Source organism: Sceloporus occidentalis, unplaced genomic scaffold (assembly GCF_023333645.1).
Source record: "Sceloporus occidentalis isolate IW3139 unplaced genomic scaffold, rSceOcc1.0.p SCAF_2, whole genome shotgun sequence".
Classification (NCBI taxonomy): domain Eukaryota; kingdom Metazoa; phylum Chordata; class Lepidosauria; order Squamata; family Phrynosomatidae; genus Sceloporus; species Sceloporus occidentalis.
The window spans coordinates 263,729,727-263,745,160 of NW_028316982.1; the positions used below are offsets into that span (position 1 = coordinate 263,729,727).

At 41.5% G+C, this 15,434-nt stretch overlaps 1 protein-coding gene across 14 annotated transcripts in view; it reads left to right on the forward strand.

Moving 5' to 3' along the window:
- The window catches only part of DLG2 (discs large MAGUK scaffold protein 2), a 1,248,672-nt gene that overhangs the window by 663,608 nt on the left and 569,630 nt on the right, over positions 1-15,434 (forward strand). For 10 of the 14 annotated variants that reach the window (XM_089512900.1, XM_089512903.1, XM_089512905.1 and 7 more), the window contains one exon: positions 13,922-13,960. The exons of the other annotated variants lie outside the window; for them this stretch is intronic. In XM_089512900.1, coding sequence (XP_089369026.1) covers positions 13,922-13,960 — 39 coding nt within the window. The remainder of the gene's footprint in view (positions 1-13,921; positions 13,961-15,434) is intronic. 14 annotated transcript variants of the gene reach the window in all.

Consider the following 15,434-nt stretch of genomic DNA (forward strand, 5'->3'; position numbering starts at 1 on the left):
AGTAAAAGTCACCCAAACCTTACATGTTTCATATTAGGTAGTTTTGTTTATTTGTATTTTACAGCACTAGCCGACTTGATTGTATTTCAGTGTGAATCACTAAGAAAGAAGGACACTGTGTGCTCTGAAGAGTCACGAAGGACAGGATGGGTAGGTGGACACAGCAGAGGCACAATGAGTCATGTTTCCTATGGGCCAGTAATTGGCCTTCATTACCAAAATGTCATTGCTTCCCCATCTGGGGGGAAATGGTCTCTTTGCCATCTTAATATGTTTACATATACTATTATAAAATGAAGAATTTTCTGAGGGTGTGTCAATTCTTGGAAGTCTGTAAGTGGGAGAGTTGAAAGCAGACCCATACCAGTGCATGTCAGCAGGTATGGGTGCATTTGTGAAAGTGCCAGAGAAATTATGGACTTTATCACGCCAGCCTGCTGTCTCACCACAACTGTGCTAGCTTAAAATGGAAGCATATTGGTTTAACATCATTTGTTATCACTCTTTCCCCCACAATAGTGCTTTGGTGATCCATGATCATGTGGTCTGTTTTCCACACTGCCAAATACCACCTTTCAGGAGGAAGGACAGGAATGAGCAATTGTGGTTGTCAGCCACCTCACAAAGCTGACTGCTGTGTGAATGAGCACACAGCAGCCAGCTTCAGGGAGATGTTGGCTGCTGTGATTGATGATCCACCCCACCTTGCCAAAGTGCAAGGCTGCTGTGTGTCGAGAACTCCCTACTTCCCCCAGGACTTCAGTGAATAAGTCTTCTGTGTTGCACACAGCAAAACTTTATTCAGAAAAAACCTTCAGGGTTAACAGGAAGACATCTGACGACAGAAGTGCCCACATCCCCCAACACAGGCCTAATATTAACTTCACCCCATCCATACAGTTTGCGGGCATCATATTTGTTAACTAATTAAAACATACCAACCCTATTTTCCCCATCCCATTATTTCACTCAAACTCCAATATAATTCTGTTCTCATCTCTGCTTTCTGTTTCCCACTGGTGGACTCTTGAGAAAATTCTTCCCCAACAGTCCGGCCAGAGAGAGGAGAAGGAGAGGAGCTGCTTGGCAGCCATTTTGAGACCGTGTGCTTGAGACCGTGTGCTCGTTGCTGAAGGGGAGGAGCTTCTGTGAGTCACATCTGTGAGTCACAAGGGGGCGGAGCTAGCAGACTAGCTTTATATACCAACTTCCAGAGCCTTCCAGAACAGTCCGGCCAGAGAGAGGAGAAGGAGAGGAGCTGCTTGGCAGCCATTTTGAGACCGTGTGCTTGAGACCGTGTGCTCGTTGCTGAAGGGGAGGAGCTTCTGTGAGTCACATCTGTGAGTCACAAGGGGGCGGAGCTAGCAGACTAGCTTTATATACCAACTTCCGCGAATTTTAGTTTTCTTTAACTCAACAACTCTGCTCAAGTGGCATCAGATTAGAATCAGATATTGAAACAGAACCTTCCCTTTAAGTGTAAGATAGCAGCCAGTACATTCCTTTAAAGAAGTATTCCTACTAGATTGACTGTTATACTCATTACTAAAGACTTTGCAGTATGGACAATGAGGGATCTGCTGCAGTCACCTGCAACTCTTGTGGGATGTTTCTCTTCTTGCCTACAGAAGTGGAGAACTTCACATGCACCAAGTGCAAGTTGGTAGCACTCTTGGAGGAGAAAGTGCAGCAGCTGGAGTCCAGAGTAGCTACACTTCAGCAGATTAGGGAACAAGAGGATTTCCTGGACACAATAGAACTAACCATCTTGGATGAGTACCACGCAGAGGAAGATGCTAGGGTGGAAGAGGTCACTTGCCAAACAGAGGAGGCAGACAGCTGGAGGAATGTCACAAAGAGAAGTAAGCCAAGAAGGAATTGTTCGGGGAGCTTGCAGCTAGAGAATCGATTCCAAGCTCTTTCCCTTATCAAGGAGGATGAAGAAGAGCAGCATGGACAGACTTCAGGGACGGAGCAGGGGAGCCTGAGAGTCCCACCCGAGGGAACAGTCGCTGCTAAGCCTCGGAGGAGGCGTGTGGTCGTAGTGGGGGACTCCTTGCTGAGGGGTACAGAAGCAGTGATTTGTAGGCCTGACAAGATGTCTCGAGAGGTGTGTTGTCTTCCAGGTGCAAAGATCCGTGATGTGACAGAGAGGCTGACAAGACTGGTCAAGCCTACTGACCAATACCCCTTCCTTTTGGTCCACGTGGGAACTAATGATACTGCAAGACACAGCATTCAGAACATCAAAAGGGATTACGAGGCGCTTGGTAGGAAGCTGAAAGGAATGGATGTACAGGTTGTCATCTCGTCTCTTCTGCCAGTTGAAGGGCATGGTCCAGGAAGGGAGAGGAAAATAGCAGATGTGAACAACTGGCTTCGCAGATGGTGCCGCCGAGAAGGATTTGGATTCTTCGATCATGGGCTGCGGTTCCATGAGGAGGGACTTCTTGCAACGGACGGGTTGCATCTCACGCCAGTTGGAAGAAATGTTTTTGCCAACAGTCTCAAGAACTTGATCAGGAGAGCTTTAAACTGAGTTCCGAGGGGAAGGGAGACAATATTAAGGAAGGCGAAAGGGATGGCGAAAATAGTCAAACTGACACAGAGAAAACAAGGCAAACAGTGCAAGGACCCAACAGTGGGAGGCAAAAAAACTTGCACAGGCAGCAAGTAAAAGGGAACCATGGTCTGCGATGTCTCTACACTAATGCACAGAGCATGGGAAATAAGCAGGATGAACTCAAACTCCTAGTACAACAAAGCAAATATGATATAATAGGCATCACTGAAACCTGGTGGGATGAGTCTCATGATTGGAATGTGGAAATAGAGGGGTATAACCTTTTTAAGAGAAATAGGCCAAACAAGAAAGGAGGAGGAATAGCACTATATGTCAGAGATATTTACACCAGTGAAGAGATCCTGGACATCAATCATGGAAGCCAGGTGGAGAGCATCTGGATAAGAATCAAAGGGGAGGGAAACAACAAGGATGTTACAGTGGGAGTCTACTACAGACCCCCAAGTCACACTGAGGAATTGGATGATGCCTTTCTAGAACAGATGACCACACACTCAGAAAAGAGAGATGTAGTAGTGATGGGCGACTTCAACTACCCTGATATTTGCTGGAAGTCAAACTCAGCAAAATCCTCAAGGTCTAGCAAATTCCTCACTTGCCTGGAAGACAATTTCATGGTCCAAAAGGTGGAAGAGGCAACAAGGGGGTCAGCTATTTTAGATCTGATCCTAACCAACAAGGATGACTTGGTTAATGGGGTGCAAGTGGTGGGATCATTAGGTGGAAGTGACCATGTTCTCCTGGAGTTTGTAATACAGTGGAAAGGAGAAGCCAGGCAGAGTCAGACACGCATCCTAGACTTTAGGAGAGCGAATTTCAGTAAACTTAGAGAAGTATTGAGGGTGATTCCGTGGTCAGAAATACTAAAAGATAAAGGAGTTCAGGAGGGATGGGAGTTTCTCAAAAGAGAGATACTGAAGGCACAATTTCAAACAGTTCCAGTGAGAAAGAAAAACGGGAGGTGTCTCAAGAAACCAGGATGGATGACTAAGGAACTTTCAACTGAGCTAAGTTTGAAACGGAAGATGTATAAGAAATGGAAAAAGGGGGAAATCACAAAAAAGGAATTCAAAGAAATAGCAGGCATGTGTAGGGGTAAAGTCAGAAAAGCTAAAGCGCAGAATGAACTCAGGCTTGCTAGAGAGGTTAAGAACAATAAAAAGGGCTTTTTTGGATATGTCCGCAGCAAAAGGAAGAAGAAGGAAACGGTAGGGTCACTGCGTGGAGAAGATGGCAAAATGCTAACAGAAGACAGAGAAAAGGCAGAATTACTCAACACCTTCTTTGCCTCAGTCTTCTCAGAAAAGGCAAAGGGTGCTCAACCTGAGGATAATGGAGCAGAAGACAGAATAGGGGAATTTCAGCACAGAATAAGTAAAGAGATAGTAGAGGAACACCTTATTAATCTAAATGAATTTAAGTCTCCGGGACCAGATGAACTCCATCCAAGGGTATTAAAAGAACTGGCAAATGTAATATCGGAGCCATTGGCAATCATATTTGAAAACTCCTGGAAAACAGGAGAGATCCCAGCAGACTGGCGGAGGGCAAACGTTGTCCCCATCTTCAAAAAGGGGAAAAAAGAGGATCCCAACAATTATCGTCCAGTTAGTCTGACATCAATACCAGGAAAGATTCTGGAGCAGATCATTAAACAGAGAGTCTGTGAACATCTAGAAGGCAATGCCATAATCACAAAAAGTCAACATGGGTTTCAGAGAAACAAGTCATGCCAGACAAACCTAATCTCTTTCTTTGATAAAATTACCAGCTTGGTAGATGAAGGGAATGCTGTGGATATAGTATATCTTGATTTCAGTAAGGCCTTTGACAAGGTTTCCCATGACATTCTTGCAAACAAGCTTGTAAAATGTGGGCTAGACAAAGGAACTGTTAAATGGATCTGTAATTGGTTGACCGGCCGAACCCAAAGGGTGCTCAACAATGGCTCCTTTTCATCCTGGAGAGAAGTGACCAGTGGGGTCCCACAGGGCTCTGTCCTGGGCCCAGTGCTATTCAACATCTTTATCAATGACCTGGATGACAGAATTGGGAGCATACTTATCAAATTTGCAGATGACACCAAATTAGGGGGAATAGCTAATACCCCAGAGGACAGGATCAAGATTCAAAATGACCTGAATAGACTAGAAAGCTGGGCCAAAGCTAACAAAATGAAATTCAACACAGAGAAATATAAGGTATTGCACTTAGGGCGGAAAAATAAAATGCACAGATATAGGATGGGTGACACCTGGCTGAATGAAAGTACATGTGAAAGAGATCTAGGAGTCCAAGTAGACCACAAGTTGAACATGAGTGAACAGTGTGATGCGGCAGCTAAAAAGGCCAATGCTATTTTAGGCTGCATCAATAGAAGTATAGTGTCTAGATCAAGAGAAGTAATAGTGCCACTGTATTCTGCTCTGGTCAGGCCCCACCTAGAATATTGTGTCCAGTTCTGGGCACCACAATTCAGAAAGGACATTGAGAAACTGGAGCGTGTCCAAAGGAGGGCGACAAAAATGGTGAAGGGTCTGGAAACCATGCCCTATGAGGAACGACTTAGGGAGCTGGGGATGTTTAGCCTGGAGAAAAGAAGGTTAAGAGGTGATATGATAGCCCTGTTTAAATATTTGAAAGGATGTCATATTGAAGAGGGAGCAAGCTTGTTCTCTGCTGCTCCAGAGAACAGGACCCGGAACAATGGATGCAAGCTACAGGAAAAGAGATTCCACCTGAACATTAGGAGGAACTTCCTGACAGTAAGGGCTGTTCGACAGTGGAATGCACTCCCTCGGAGGGTGATAGAGTCTCCTTCCTTGGAGGTCTTTAAACAGAGGCTGGATGGCCATCTGTCGGGGATGCTTTGAATTGGATTTCCTGCATGGCAGGGGGTTGGACTGGATGGCCCTAGTGGTCTCTTCCAACTCTATGATTCTATGATTCTATGATTCTATGATTCTAACACATCTGCACATTCCAGCACCAAGCATCCCTTTGAATCACCATCAGTACTCCTCCTCCTCCTCCTCCCATCAGTCTTCTTTCTAACTAAAACATTACAAACCTCTATTATGACGGAATATGCTGAATTCTGACACTGTGTGCATATTCACATAACAGCTCTGCATAATTGTGGTGGCTGCCTCTTAAAGCTGGCTGCTTCGTGAATGTGCATACAGCACCCTGCTTCAGGAATGTTTTGACCACTGCAATCGCTATGAGGGTGAGAAGAACAGAATAACTCCCACTCACACCACATGAATGCCTGAGAAGCAGAACTGCAACAGAAGGAACCTATCTCACAAAAGAAGTAATGGAAAAGCAAGATTGAGAGCCTATTGATAGTTTTGTCTATCAGTGAAAAGGGGCACTACAGTAATGAACGGAATGCAAGGCAGCAGCAGAGCAGACACGACATCATGTGATAAGTATCAGCCAAAGACACTTTTATTCTATTAAAATTCTCCTTTTCTAGCCTCATGGGATAAAGTCCTATTTAGGTGTGCCACAGAACTGACCATTGCTGTCTGGAAGAAGGATATTTGTGAGGCAATCAGTAAACTCTCAGATTCATAGACCTGGAGGAAACTGCAAGGGCCATCTTGTCTAACAACCTACCAGCCAAAACATCCTTAGAAGGTGGCCATCCAACCTCTGTTTAAAAACAATCAAGGTGGAAGAGTCCACCACTTTTCTGAGGTAGCCCATTTCTCTGTTGAAGAATTCTCACAGTAAAGATGTTCTTCCTAATGATTGGCTAAAATCTCCTTATATTTTGATTCAATTGGCTTGGATCCTGTCCCTTTGGGCAGCAGGAAATGAGCTTGCCCCAACTCCCTAGGATGCTTTGGTGGTTGGTGACTTCCAATTATTTATTTATTCACTTTCTCCCACCCTTCCCTAGTATGGGATCCAAGGCTACCACCTCTGTGCTCCTCTTTCTAACTACTGTATGATTGTGTGGGTGGGAGAGACAGCTAAGGGCTTATCTACATGTATCATTTACCCTGGCATGTTGTGTCATGCAGGACCAAAACCCTAAATAAGGCCCAGACTGTCTTCACAACACTCACACTAATACAGAACTTCCTCCCCCTAAGCATGTATGTGTTGTGTACTTTCAAGTAGTTTTAGACTTGTGGTGACCCTAAGACAAATCTATCATGGGGTTTTCTCAGTAAGCTTTGTTGAGAGGAGACCTGCCATTGCCTTCCCTGGAGGCTGAAAGAGTGTGACTTTCCTAAGATCACCCAGTAAGTTACATGGCCGGGCTGGGAATTGAACCCTGCTCTCCAAAGTTGTATTCCAACACTCAACCCACTACTTCACACTGGCTCCTCCTCCTAACCGCATTGAAATAATTCACCTTTTGCTGTGGGTTTTTGGTTCTTTGCAGCAATGACAGCAGCCACATTTTCATTCACAGTACCTGTGAGCAGGCCAGCACCATTGCTGTGGGCATGAGTAGCTCTGAGGTCAGGACAAGGTGCCCAGCATCTATAGTGTGGCTGGGCACCTTGTTTTAACCTCAGCAGTAGTGCCAGGGAATGCTGCTGCCCATCATTTGCTATGAGAATTGAAAACCTTAAGTAAAAGACATTAGGTGAGGGACAAATTTGGGCAGAATTAAGGGCCAGAAATAAGGGCATCTGACAGTATTTTGGGACATGTAGACCCACCCTGAGTCTTGAACATCACAAGATTCCTTGCTTAGCTGCCCACTCCCTCCATGTGGCTGGCTTGGTGGGAGAGAGAGTGCTCATCACCAGTTATGATAGTTGGTACTGAGTACTTGGTTGCTCTCTCCACCTTCCTTGTTGCAACCCACTACATGGTGAGGGTCAGGAAAGGGTTGAGTCTCTAGGGGACAGACTTTCTTTGAGATGTTTTCAAAAACTGCACAATTCATGTAGTGGGGAGAGAACTGTTTCAATTACTCATTCTCCCCTGCAAGAATGAATAATTTAAACAAGTACAACCCTACTGTAGAGAATACACAGGTAACGAGTTGCTTTCTGCCCCATGATATCATTAGCAATATGCTCACATTGGGTTTGTTTAAAGTATTCAGGGCACATCCTCACTGGTTATCTTTCAGACATGATTTACTGCTGGCCATTGCAGTATTGCAGCAAAATCAAACTCACCCAGTTATGCGTAGAGCTTTCTCTTCCTTTCTCCTGCCTCCCATGCTAAGTTGATGTAATGAATATTGGAAATAAGCATTCTTCCAAGTTCTGCACAGAATACATTAAAGAGTATTTAAATTTGGACCGTATCTCAAATCAGAGGCAAGAATTGTTTACTATCAGCTACCTAGTTTTGTAGCAGGCCGTGCCAGCAAATGCACATTCAGATGCCCAATTTCATTCTTATCTTAACTGGCAGGAGCAAGATGAGAGCAAGACAACAGCAAAAGACTAGAAAACCACCCCAAGCTACCTTTAAGCTTTCAACTACTAGCACTGTTGTTTAATATTTTTCTTTGGCATAACAATATGCCCAAACAATATAATATTCCTTCCTCCACCAAGTAGCAGTTATCAGCTCTCCCCAAGCTAGATTGGAGGAGAAAGAAGCCATGCATTCATCAGAAATCAGGCCTGTTGGATAGGACAGTGGTATCAGAATGGGATTAGCATTTTACAGCCCTATTGCATGTTGTTGTTGTGTGCCTCAAAGTAGTTTCTGAGTTATGGTGACCAAAAGGTGAACCTATCATAGGATTTGTTCAGAATCTGTCTTTGCCTTCCTCCGAGGCTAAGAGAGTTTGACCAGTGGGTTTCCATGGCTGAGCAGGAATTTGAACCCTGGTCTCCAGAGTCATTGTGCAATGCTCAAACCACTATGCCATGTTAGTTCTCTGGCCTTATTGGTACTTCCAAGCCATATCTCTGGAAATCAGTGATGGTGACATTACAAGACATCCAATTTTTTTCTTTCCAGAAGGGGATTTCCCACTGTCTATCCCGAATAGGTATGATACCATCCTATACAAGAGAGATGCAATGCTAGTTGCTGCTCAATGTTGATGGCAATGACCAAATTAGTTGTGGCAAGCACAGGTCTGCAAATGCCCCAATATGCCTGCTAGCTGGGTACAGCTCCACCTCTCCCAAGACATGACAGCTAGAGGGAAACACCAAAAACACCCAGCCAGATGTTGGAGCAACCCATCAGTGTTCCACCTGCTGCTGGATACCTCAATCCTCTTGAGGCCAGTAGTGCACTGGATCTCAGCTTCGTGATTTTTGATTGCTACTATAGAGTTGGGATGAAAGGGGCACCATCCAGAGAGGGTGTCTGTACCCCCCCCCCCATGTATACCTTCTAAATGCATTATTTGTTCATTAGATAATGTTGTACTGTGCTAACAATGGACACAACATTGATTCTGTTGAATTTGACACCATACACCACACTGATCTCAATAGCTAAAGATGAATGCTCTTGGAGTCTTTATTAGCACAGATCTGATTTGTATTCAGTAGTAAAATATTTTATTTCCACCCTATGAAGAAAGTATAAAAATAAGCTTAACTTTCTATGTGGCTTCACGTAAAGCTTCACATATACACTGATGGGGTCTAATTCAGCCATAACTTCCCTGGATATTTCTTAAGATCTGAGAATAGGCTGGTTTAAAGGTGCAGTGTATTGCAGCAGTGAAAAGGGCTAATCCAGTCTTTAAAGTTATGAGGAACTGAGATTAGATCTGCAAATATTGTGACTTTAGTTTGCCAATGTTACTCTTCAGGAAAAAAGGGTGATTCTGGACAAACAAAATATTTCTTGCTTGTTTTTTTTAATGCAGTAATTAGCTGATCTACTGCAAAGAATTCCTTCCCCTGTATCAGATTATGGGGTCGTATTTGTGGGAACTGACCATGCAATGACAATACAAAGTCAACTGAGAGTTATAGTAATGCTGATTCATCTTGGTTCTCATTTAGAATGGGTTATACTTTTGTTCTGCACTTTTCGTTACATTCTGGCAAGTTGGATTTGGCTCAGCATGGCATAGTGGTTTGATTGTTGGACTATGACTCTGAAGATCAGGGTTCAATTCCCATCTTGGCCATGAAACCCATTGGGTGACCTTGAGCAAGTCACATGCTCTCAGCCTCAGGCGAAGGCAATGGCAAACCTCCTCTGAATAAATCTTCCCAAGAAAACCTTATGACAGGTTCACCTTGAGGTTGGTATAAGTCAGCCAGAAATAATAATAATATAATAATAAAAGATTTATTTCTAGCCCACCCAATCACAAAGAATCCGGGCAGGTTACAACAATAAAATACATCAAGTTACAATAGAGTTATTAAAAAAAAAAGAAATGACTTGAAGGCACACAACACACACACACACACACACACACACACAAGAATGGGAGACCCCCGGGTGTCCTGGTCATTAACTGTCTTGCTGTTTTCTTGTCAACTTTTTTGAGCGAGTCAAAGTCAGCTGAGAGTGAGGGTAATGCTGGTGCATCTTGGTTTTCACTGAGAAGGGTTTATATTTTTGTTCTCCATTTTTATTGTTATATATTGTCAAGTTAGCTTTGACTTGTGGCTATCCTGTGAATGCAAGACCCCCAGGAGCCTTGGACATCAACTGCCCTGCTGGGGGTTTTGCACAGTTTTTTGAATAAGTCAGTCTGCCCCTAATGTGGTTTTCCTCTTTTCCTATTGCCTCTTACTTTACTAAGCATGATCGTCCCCCCCCCCAAATGAATCATATCATGATATACCCCAAGTACGATAGCCTCAGTTTAGTCCTAGTAAGAATTCACACTTGATTTGCTCTTGAATTCTTTATCTTTTTGGAGGTCCATGGTGTTTTTAGAACTGCATACATGCTTTTTCTGCCAATTTGAAGAACAACACATATGGAGTTCTGTCCAAAAAGGTCTTTGTTTAAGTTTCAAAAAGAAAAGAGGAAATCCTTGAGAGGGAAACTATTTTTGAAATCAAGGAAACTTTGCATAGCAGATTCATGGTCTTACATTAAGTTTATTTTTTCTTTTACAAAAATATGAGTGTGTACCCAAGTCCTTGCATATAACAGAAGACCTCTTTGTTTCATCTTATGTTTTATCTATGTATTTTTTTTCCATATTTTATAGAGAAGGCAAAGGTGAGGAATGTGGCATTTAGCCTGTTTTGCAGGAATACCTTGAGCAAAGAGCAGTTAGCAAATTTGCTGACAGCTCCTTCAAGATGTATTTGATACCATAAATACATTTTAAAATGTGCTTTTTAAGTATTCTCCTTGGCTGAATACATTATGGATATGACATTGCATGCAACCTATTAAGATATGTTTGAATCTTCTCCTTCTTTTCAGCTGGATATGCAATTTGACTTTGACTACAGAAAGAAATTCCCACTATTTGAAGAGATTTTTCTTTCTTTCTTTTTTTCTTGGCTCTGTGTATCTGTGAAAGTTTTAGGCTAGCTACCTGACAGTTTAGCTTTTGTCATACAAATCGCAAGACTTCTTTTTAAAAAGCCTAGGATAAGTGGCAGGTTGTTTTTCTGCTGTATTTTGCTTTTAAATTGCCCAGAGTTTTTGCTCTCTATAGTAAATTTTTGTGTGTGTATGTGTGCATGTGTGCTTTTTGTGGTTATTGTTTAAACATTTTTTTTAAAAAAAATAACTTGAAGAAAGTGGCTAAGCAAGCATCTTAAGAAGAGCTATTTGGAAAGTACATTTGAACTTGGAGTAACTACTGGGAGGCAGTAAGGCAAAGCAAAAGATAACACCCCAAACAAGAACAGACAAATAAAAGAGAAGGGATTAAAAAGACAACTTAACCTAGCCAATAAATTGAATGCCAATAAATAGAATGTAGGGAGACAGAGACGTCTTTTAAGATAAAGAATTTATAAGCTTAGAGGAAGATTATTTATTTTTCCATTTAAAGATTAACTAAGAGATGAGGGTGCTGAACGAATAAACAAGAAAGGGAGGAAAGAATAGGAGACACTAATCCAGTGCTACTTGCTGTGCCATTTTTGCCCTGCCATTTTAAAGGATCTTTTCTACCTACTTTTTACAGAATGCCACACAAGTCCTTGACATTTTCAGTTGCTCTGAGCTTCGCTGTTGTCAGCTGTTTATTGAGTCCTTTCAATATTCCATTTTTTTCCCTGTCGTGATTTTGAAGTTCGGTTGTCTCTGTTGCTCTTACTAGTGTATGTGGTTCTAAATCACAAGCTTAAAATTGGACCTGTAAATCATTGCCTTATATATGGCAAGTAGTTGGTAAAGTCTGTTGGAGAGAAAAGCTGGCTATGGGTTGTGCTTTCTCAAAACAGATAAATCATCTGTAGTGTTCCTTGCTTTCTCAAGGCTACCAAGGTATTGTTTATTCTTGATGCAGTTTTTAAAGGCTGCTTGCACGCTACACGATTATATCACTTTGACTGCTATGGTGCCATCCTTCGGAGTCCCAGGATTTGTAGTTTCAGGAGGCACTATGAATTTTCTGTCAAAGAATTCGGAATACAGTTGGGCTTCCATATCCATGGATTTTTTAATCCTCAGATTCAATCACCCATGGCTTGAAAATATTAAAGAAAAAATACATTCCAAAAACCAAACTTCGATTTTTGTCATTTTATATAAGGGACACCATTTTACTATGCCATTGTATTTAATGGGACTCATACACCCACAGATTTTGGTATCCACAGAAGGTCCTGGAACCAAGCCCCAGCGGATACCAAGGGCCCACTGTATAAATAAATGTAAAAACTGCATCTCACCAAACTACAAATGACCAGGATTCTATAGGATGGGGCCATGGCAGTTAAAGTGATAACTGTGCTACATTTGTGTTGTGTAAAAGAGACTTAAGAGATATCCATGTTAGTTTGTTTCAGTGTAAAAAGACAGGAGGGAAGGAAATCTTTTGACAGCTTTAAGACTACTAAATTTATTTTAGCATGAGTGTTCATGGACTTTAGTCCACTTTCTCAGATATAAGGATGCATGGATCAGTGCTAGAGAGGAAACTGACTGCAATCCATGACAGCACAGGCTAAAATGTATTTGGAGGTTGTAAAGGTGCTAGAAGACTTCTTTTTCTCTTTTACTCTCTTTTTCATTTCTATTTTAATTTAGATAAATCTTTAAAAATATGACTGATTATTTTTAAAAAGGCAGAGGTTTGCAAGAGGTGGTCTTTCAGATGAAAGCAGGGGGAAATTCAACCCTCTGCATTAGGAAAGAAAAACCTAAAATCAAACTGTTCTTTTGCAGTTGATGGGAGTAGAGCAAGTATGAGCAAATAACCAGTGCTTGGGGAGCCCCATAGATTCTCAAGCTGCATCTGCACTACAGAAATAATGCAGTTTGACACTACTTTAACTGCCATGGCTGAATGCTATGGAACTTGAGGATCTGTAGTTTGGGAATATTTTTAGATTTATCTGTCAGAGAGTGCTAGTGCCACAAAAAACTACAAATCCCAGAATTCCATAGGATGGAGCCATGACCATTAATGTGATTTGAAACTGCGTTGTTCCTGCAGTGCAGATGCACTCTAGAAGGCCATGGAATTGGCCACACCTAATCACATGCCTCACATTACATTATCACCCCAATTCAAAACACACACACACACACATATATATATATTGCAATTTTGGGTGGATGTGGGGGCCTTATGAATGGTCTTGAGGACCACATTTATTCAGAAGGAAGTCCCATTGATTTAAATGGGTTTTACAACCATATAATCATAAATAATAATGCATAACATATGCAAATGACCCAGTCGGATGAAGAAAATAAAGGTGTTGGACCTGGATTGAGAGAAACATAGGTTCAAATATTATTTAACCATAGCACTCAAGTGAGTGGTCTTAGCCAAGTCAATACCTCTCACAGAGCTTTGAGAACATTCTTTTGAACTATTGCTGATGCCACACTGTAGAATTAATGCAGTTTGACATCAGTTGCTTCATGCTATGGAATCCTGGGATTTGTAGTTTGCTGTGGCACCAGAACTCTCTGGCAGGGAAAGCTAAATATCTCACAAAACTACAAATCCCAGAATCCCATAGCATTGAGCCACAGCAGTTAAATCAGTGTCCAACTGCTTTATTTCTGCACTGCAGATATAGCGTATAACTTTCAAGTTCCCTAGTTCTAGTAAAATTTTTGTTCATATAAAAAGGTTTGTTCATGTTGTTTATCTTTTGTGGACCTCTTTGAAGAAGGGGAGGATAAATATTTAGCAAATACATAATGCAGATTAAAAGAAATCATCTACCCAAGTCATGTTAGCTGTGCTTTTAGTAATGGGTATATGTCTTTTGGCAGGGGAGCAGATGGATGGAAGGAGCGGTTCCTTGGAATGGGGTAGGTCTGGAAGAATAACCCTATATCTATATATATTTATTCTTTTGAAGATCAGAATCAAGGCAGATTTCAGGAGTTTATGTAGTCCCAGGTGACCAGCATCAGAACAACATCCCTCTGCTTTCCTCCTAGTTCATGTATATGCAATTTGAAATGATAATTGGTTGGGATTGCAAAAGACAATACTGTTGAATCATGTGCAGAAGAAGTATATGTCTCTCTAGGTGTATGTCCCATTCTAGTCTATTCGTCCAGAGAAGTTGCCCAGATTTCAGCTTGTCTGATGTACTCAGCCTTAGAGAAGTTCTTCAGAAGATCACTAGACAAGGAGTCGACTTATGGAGATTTTCATGTAGATGAGTAGCTTTTTTTAAAAAAAAAAAAAATCTTTTTTTTCAATTCATAGATTTTTATTAATTTTATAAAATAAGAAAAACATCCAATAAACATTACCAGGTCATCAAACATGTCTTAACTTCACTCTTGCCAACATTTTCCTATTTCCCCCATTTTTTTTCCATCTTGATAGCCTTGGCTGAAGAGCAGGGTATAAATAAATTATTATTATTATTATTATTATTATTATTATTATTATTATTATTATATTGTTGGGTTGTTTTCCCTGTAATATACATGGACAGTCTGTCCATGATTACAAAATCATTCACTTTAATCTTCCATTCTCCTAGAGTGGGTATTATATTAGTTTTCTAGTACATCACATATGTCATGCGGGTTGCCGTAATCATATACAGGATTATATTTTTCTCATCCTGATTCATTTGTCCTTCTATAGTGTCTATTATATTCAATAAAAATAGCTGTGGTCGAAATGGAATGTTTTTTCCCAATAGTTCCTGCATTGCCTTATGTATGTTTTTCCAATAAGTTTGTACTTTATCACATTGCCACCACATGTAGGGTTGCCATAACTGTCCACTATTACCAGGGAGAAAATGTAGGACAAATTCGAGACCAAACTGTAGGACAACTGCAGGACAAAACTCAGCCCAAAATGTAGGATGTTTAAGGTCCTCCATTTTTCTTAAATGTCCTACATTTTGGGCTGAGTTTTGTCCTGCAGTTGTCCTACAGTTTGGTCTAGAATTTATTCCACATTTTGTCCCTGGTAATAGTGGACAATTATGGCCACATGTGATACATGAGTAGCTTTTAGGTAGAAGAAGAAGTTGTCAGAACCTGTGTATGTTTGGTCCATATTTGAACTTCAAACTTTCTAGTCCTAGGCAGACTCGACCCACTTAGGCTGGCCTTTAGATCCATCTGGGCATATAGAAGTATAAAGACTTCCCTGTTTTAGTTTATGTGTCCTTGGTTCTTGCAAGGTCCAGCCTCCAGATATGTTGTTTTTTGTGGGTTTTTCGGGCTATGTGGCCATGTTCTAGCAGAGTTTCTTTCTGACATTTCACCAGCATCTGTGGCTGGCATTCTCTGAAGTCAGATGCCAGCCACA